At 35.8% G+C, this 6160-nt stretch overlaps 1 protein-coding gene across 1 annotated transcript; it reads left to right on the forward strand.

Moving 5' to 3' along the window:
* Positions 1-410: 410 nt before the first annotated feature.
* LOC137725545 (putative polyol transporter 1) lies at positions 411-4783 on the forward strand. The gene is made up of 3 exons (XM_068464271.2): positions 411-745; positions 1027-1373; positions 3470-4783. Exons 1-3 carry the CDS (start codon positions 586-588, stop codon positions 4544-4546), a joined length of 1584 nt encoding a protein of 527 aa, XP_068320372.2. The 5' UTR covers positions 411-585; the 3' UTR covers positions 4547-4783.
* The last annotated feature ends 1377 nt before the right edge of the window (positions 4784-6160 follow it).

Consider the following 6160-nt stretch of genomic DNA (forward strand, 5'->3'; position numbering starts at 1 on the left):
TACTAGTTTAGTTAGTTAAGCTTAGTTAACGCAATTATCATCTTAGTTTTGGCGTACTCTGTAGACGCCTTTAATTAGGGAACCATATCCAACCGATTTTGCTACTTTGTGGATTCTTATTCGATGTAATCCGTTAGTAGCGTGATTCTTACAAAGTAGAGATATCGGGACCGGATTGGATGGTTAAGAACTGACCATATTATTATGTTCTTGAACAAAAACACATTAATCCTATCCAGTATCCGATGACAAATGAAGATAGACTTACATGGTACAAATACACTGTTACGGTGGCATCTTCATGTCATTTGAGTTATTTTTACACAAATGAAAAGTGGTGTTTGCTTTTCCTAAGCAACAATACCTCGACCAATGGATAAAATCTATATAAACAGAGCTCCACTACTTGTAGCTCAAGCAATATGTACTTCTCTCTTTGATAAGTGATCTCTCTATTTCTCTCCATGATAAGTGGTCTTTCTATTCCTGTCTAATATATAACTGATCTCTCTCTCTCTCTCTCTCTCTCTCTCTCTCTATTTAATTATCTATCTCTATTCATTTTATACACATCTATCATTAAAGATGGAGATGACTGACCGGAGAGCTGACCATAAGACCATCACTGGCGAAGCCCAAAACACGTGTATTGCAGACTTTGATCCACCAAAGAAAGCCAAGACAAAGAAGTTTGCCATTGCTTGTGGCATTTTGGCTTCAATGACTTCAATCTTACTGGGTTATGGTAATATATATTATCCAATATTGGTCTGCTGTTCCTTAGAAGCATATATCTTATGAAAACAAGATACAAGATAAGAGTGCATACTGACTAATTCGGAATGCCGACAAAAGTTGTACGTTTTTTTTCTACTTTATAAAACACGTCAGAAGAAGATTTAAAGTTTTTTTTTTTCCTCGAAATTTTAAGTATTCTAATTTGAAAGAAAAAGAAAAAGTGGTTTTCTACTTTGAAAGAAAGTTAACTTCATATGGAATGCATGTTTGTTCCACTTTTATGTACAGATATTGGTGTAATGAGTGGAGCGTCACTCTTCATTAAAGAAAACCTCAAAATCAGCGACGTGCAAGTCGAAATTCTTAACGGTACTTTGAACCTCTACTCCCTCATTGGCTCCGCCTTGGCTGGTCGAACCTCCGACTGGATTGGACGCCGGTACACCATAGTACTTGCCGGAACAATTTTCTTCATTGGAGCTATCCTCATGGGCCTTGCTCCCAATTATGCCTTCCTCATGTTCGGCCGATTCGTTGCCGGAGTTGGAGTTGGCTACGCTCTTATGATAGCTCCTGTCTACACCGCCGAGATCTCTCCGGCCTCATTTCGTGGCTTCCTCACATCTTTTCCTGAGGTTTGTCACGTTACCATGTTATGTTATCATATAATAAAGTCTAAGAAGCTTTTGTCAAAAAAATCGGCGGAAACAATATATATAGTACCTTTCGTTTTAATAAAATTACATTCCAATCGTTAAAAGGTTTATTATCCAACGTTATATATAATAATTGTGAACTTATTGAATGATTTATTACACTACCAACATTGTTTGTTACTCATAAATGCCTTGTCACATTATAGATGTAAGTTATTATTAGTAAACGTCATGAAATTATTCGTTATCGTTATTCATTTTTGGGCTCTTTGCCTTCACTTTTAATTGTGTTGCAACATGAAATTAACATTACACGTCTGAATTAGAAGAAATGTGAGATTAAACTATAATCATCAAGGTTAACACTCCAATGTTATATAATAATGTTCAGGTTATAGTAATAAAAAAAATAATGACAGCATTGAAATATCACTCTTTGTATTAATTTGTGTAATATATTACAATATAGAGGGTTACATAAATCCCTATTTATATAGGAATTTTACACTATGCACAATTAGAAATTATATTCCTATAATACATACAATAATTATAGAGTTGATTCCGGATTAATTTCTCTTAATTTAACACATAGTTGTTACTGATTTTTAGAACACTAGATTTAGACCCTTAAATAAGATGAAGTTTGGAAAAATGTTTTGTACAAGATTAAAAATTAATTTTAGTCCCTAGACTATTTAATGCCAAGATATGCATTCAACGCCTCTTTGATTATGAAAAATATTGTAAATTTTACCACTCATTTGAAATTCAAATAAATTAGAGCTCGTTTGAATGTACTTTTAAAATGACTGAAAATGCTTTTGGTAAAAATATTTTTGGAAGCAATCCTTAGTAAAAATGTTAGTAAATTATTGAAAATCACTTAAAATGCTTCTTGGAAGAAACACATAACTGGTGCTTCTTGGAGAAAGCACTTAAAGTGCTTCTGGAACCCAAAAACATTTTATTTAAAAGCATTTTCAGTCATTTTAAAAGCATTTTCAGTCATTTTAAAAGGACATCCAATCAAGGCCCTTAGTTTTTTTTTTTTTTTTTGGTCAAATAATAGATTGTGTTAGATTAGCTACCGACAAGATTTGAACCCACGCCGTCATACAAAAACTCAACAAATTTCCACCATTATGGTAAAGGGCCACTTGCAAACCTTAGTTTTTATTTGTTGACCTTTTCCATCACCAATTTATGGAAAATATCTTATATAAGAAAACATTTTGGTCGAGACTTTTCGGTACACTTATATTGTTGCATATTTTCTTATGTGCCACTAAGTTATTACAATATATTTAGGTACAAACATTTTAGTACACTAGTTCAGTATAATATGTTTAGGTACGGACATTTCAGTACCCTAGTTTAGTATAATATATTTAGATACGAACATTTCGGTACACTAGTAATTAGTATAGTATGTTTAAGTACGGATTTTTCGGTACACTTATGTTTTTGCTTATTTTCTTATGTGCCACCAATTCATTATAATATATTTAAGTACCAACATTTCGGCACACTAGTTTAGTAAAATATATTATAATACGAACGTTTAGGTACACTAATTACACGGAGGTAAACATTAAGACATTAAATAAGATATCTATTAAATATTCAAACAAAAATATAATACGAATTTGAATTAAGTACACATTAAAGAACTAAAATCAATATGTAATCTAACATTAGGTTTTTATTAAGGATAATGCTAGGGAGACCAAAATTTAAACAAAATTTTCAAACTAAATGATGTTTCACCAATATGAAATAAGCACGTTAATCAACTCTTAAATAATAATCCATATCATTTGGTTTACAAAATTTGATTCCAAAATTTGGTCTCCATAGCATACCCTTTTATTAAAGTTTAATCTTAAAGAATTAAAGTTCAAAAGCCCTTTGGTTTTTAAGTTGTGAACATCATACTACTGTTAAAAGGTAAAATTTATGTTTGCTGTGAGGTTGGACAGATAAAAAGGTTCAGACATAAAACATAGCATTCGATTTTTTTCTTCGAAGATTTACTTCATATTATGGATTTGATTTGTTTTAAAAATATGAAGGTGTTTGTTAATATTGGCATATTACTGGGGTACGTATCCAACTATGCCTTCTCCAAGCTCCCCATTCACTTGAACTGGAGGGTCATGCTCGGCGTCGGCGCGTTTCCATCTGTTGTTCTTGCCATCGGTGTCTTAGCCATGCCCGAGTCGCCTCGTTGGCTCGTCATGCAAGGGCGACTTGGAGACGCCAAGCGAGTTCTACAAAAGACATCAGAATCCATAGAAGAGTGTCAGCTCAGACTAGATGACATCAAAGAAGCCGCAGGAATCCCCAAACAGTCCAACGACGACATTGTTCAGGTTTCTAAACGCAGCCATGGTGAAGGCGTGTGGAAAGAATTGCTCGTTCATCCCACACCAGCCGTTCGCCATATTTTAATCGCGGCTCTTGGTATCCACTTCTTTGAACAATCGTCAGGTATAGATTCTGTCGTTTTGTACAGCCCCAGGATCTTCGAAAAGGGAGGAATCACCTCCTACGAACAGAAGCTACTCGCAACGGTGGCTGTTGGAGTTGTCAAGACCATTTGCATCCTAGTCGCCACGGTTTTCCTTGACAAATTTGGACGGCGTCCTTTGCTTTTGACTAGCGTGGCTGGAATGGTATTTTCACTTACCTGTCTCGGTGCAGGCCTTACAATCGTCGATCAACACGACGGAAAGATCACGTGGGCCATCGTGTTGTGCATCACCATGGTATTACTTAACGTTGCGTTTTTCTCCATCGGACTGGGGCCGATCACATGGGTCTACAGCTCCGAGATCTTCCCGTTGCAGCTGCGCGCGCAAGGGTGTAGTATGGGAGTGGCCGTAAATAGGGTGACGAGCGGGGTCATCTCCATGACCTTTATTTCATTGTATAAGGCCATCACGATTGGGGGAGCCTTCTTTCTTTATGCGGGAATTGCTGCGGTTGGTTGGGTGTTCTTTTATACGTTGTACCCAGAAACACAGGGCCGAACTCTTGAAGATATGGAAGTCTTGTTTGGTAAATACCATAAGTGGAGAGAAGCCAATGCCATGCTTAAGAAGACTAAGCAAGTTGATGGTGAAGACAACAAGGGTCAAATCCACTAGGTATAAAAGGGCAAATGCTCAATAATCAGTGTTTGATGCACTTGATGATGGTTTCCTGATTCGAAAATCTTTCTTTCGAAACCTCTTTGCATATTTCAGTTTTATATGTGTAATTGTTGCGAACATCTTCTTATCTTCTTTTTCAAGTTGGAATAACTTGTGCGGAAGGAAGAAATTAAGTTTGTTAGATATGTTTATACAAGTTTGATCTTCAGTTTGACACCTTACCATTGAAAATAGCTTACGAACGCAAGGTTAAACAACCAATAATATGATACACGCATATGCATTATACACATATGCATAAATTTTGACTTGTTTATTTCTAACAAACATTTCTTGAGGACAAGATTAATACTTGCACATTTTCACTTTTAATATACAGCTGTAAAACAGTGAGACTACAATAGAATTGGTCTTTTGTCAAATACGATGTACTCTAGTAGTCATGAATAATTTAAGCAAGACAAGCCAGAAATGCTCTTCAAGGCATGCCTTGCACACCTTAATTGGTATCAAATACGGTGTTTATGAGTGTCATAATACTGCGAAAACAATAATGGCACATGTGTGCCGTAATTTATATTTGGTATAGCGTTTGTTGAATGTCGTAACACTGTGAAGGCAATTATGACATACATAGTACATCGTAAAAGTAGACTATTAATTACAGCTAATTTTGCATGCTGTATTTTTTTTTTTATTTTAGGAAAAATTAGTATCTATTGTAGCCTATTTTATCTGACAAAGGGAATAGGGCCGGTAGCAAGGGTAGAGAAATTGACAGAGAAGTGTTTGTAGAATTGTAGGGGAATATGTGTGTTATCCCTCCTACATAGTAGTAAAAGGAGAGAAGAAATTCCTTTATCCCCAAGGAATACAAGTTGTAATAGGAAATGATAGCTAAAATCAAATCTAATTTAGGATTTACACGATCACACTTAAACTAGGAAAGTTTACAACACTCCCCCTTGAGTGTGTAAATACTCAAGGTAGATTTAGCATCATGAAGAAGTTAAGGAAGTCGACTCGTCGACACTGATTCTAAGGAACAACACTTATTCTCAATAAGATAGGAACTTGCATAAGTAAATGAGTCTCACTAAAAAAACCCTAAGGCTATGGCAAAAACCCGATGAGGGACAAAATCCATAGTCTAAGGAAAAATGTGTGACAAATGCAAAGTCAAAAGAACCTCTTCGGGACATCATCAGGGATATGACCAACCCAAGATGGGTGCCTCGTTACAACCTAGTTAGGTAGCAAAAACCCAGTGGGAAAAAGAGTACATTAAGATCAAGCAAGTATCTTCAGGATACTCCCCCTGAGTTTGACATAATTCCAAAGAGAAATAGCAATGTTTCAACTCAGAAAGTTTACGCATACCAATTCTATGAACAAGCTTCTAAAACGTCATCTTTGGCAGTGATTTGGTGAAGAGGTCGGCCAGATTGTCTTGTGAACGGATTTTGCATAACTTCAATCTTCTGATGCTTTTGTTGTTGATGTTAAAAGAAGAACTTCGGTGCAATGTGCTTGGTGTTGTCTCCTTTAATATAACCCTTCTTGAGTTGTTCGATGCATGCTACGTTGTCTTCAAAGATCGTCGTCGGG

Source organism: Pyrus communis, chromosome 5 (genome assembly GCF_041283825.1).
Source record: "Pyrus communis isolate YQ-2024b chromosome 5, ASM4128382v1, whole genome shotgun sequence".
Classification (NCBI taxonomy): Eukaryota; Viridiplantae; Streptophyta; class Magnoliopsida; order Rosales; family Rosaceae; genus Pyrus; species Pyrus communis.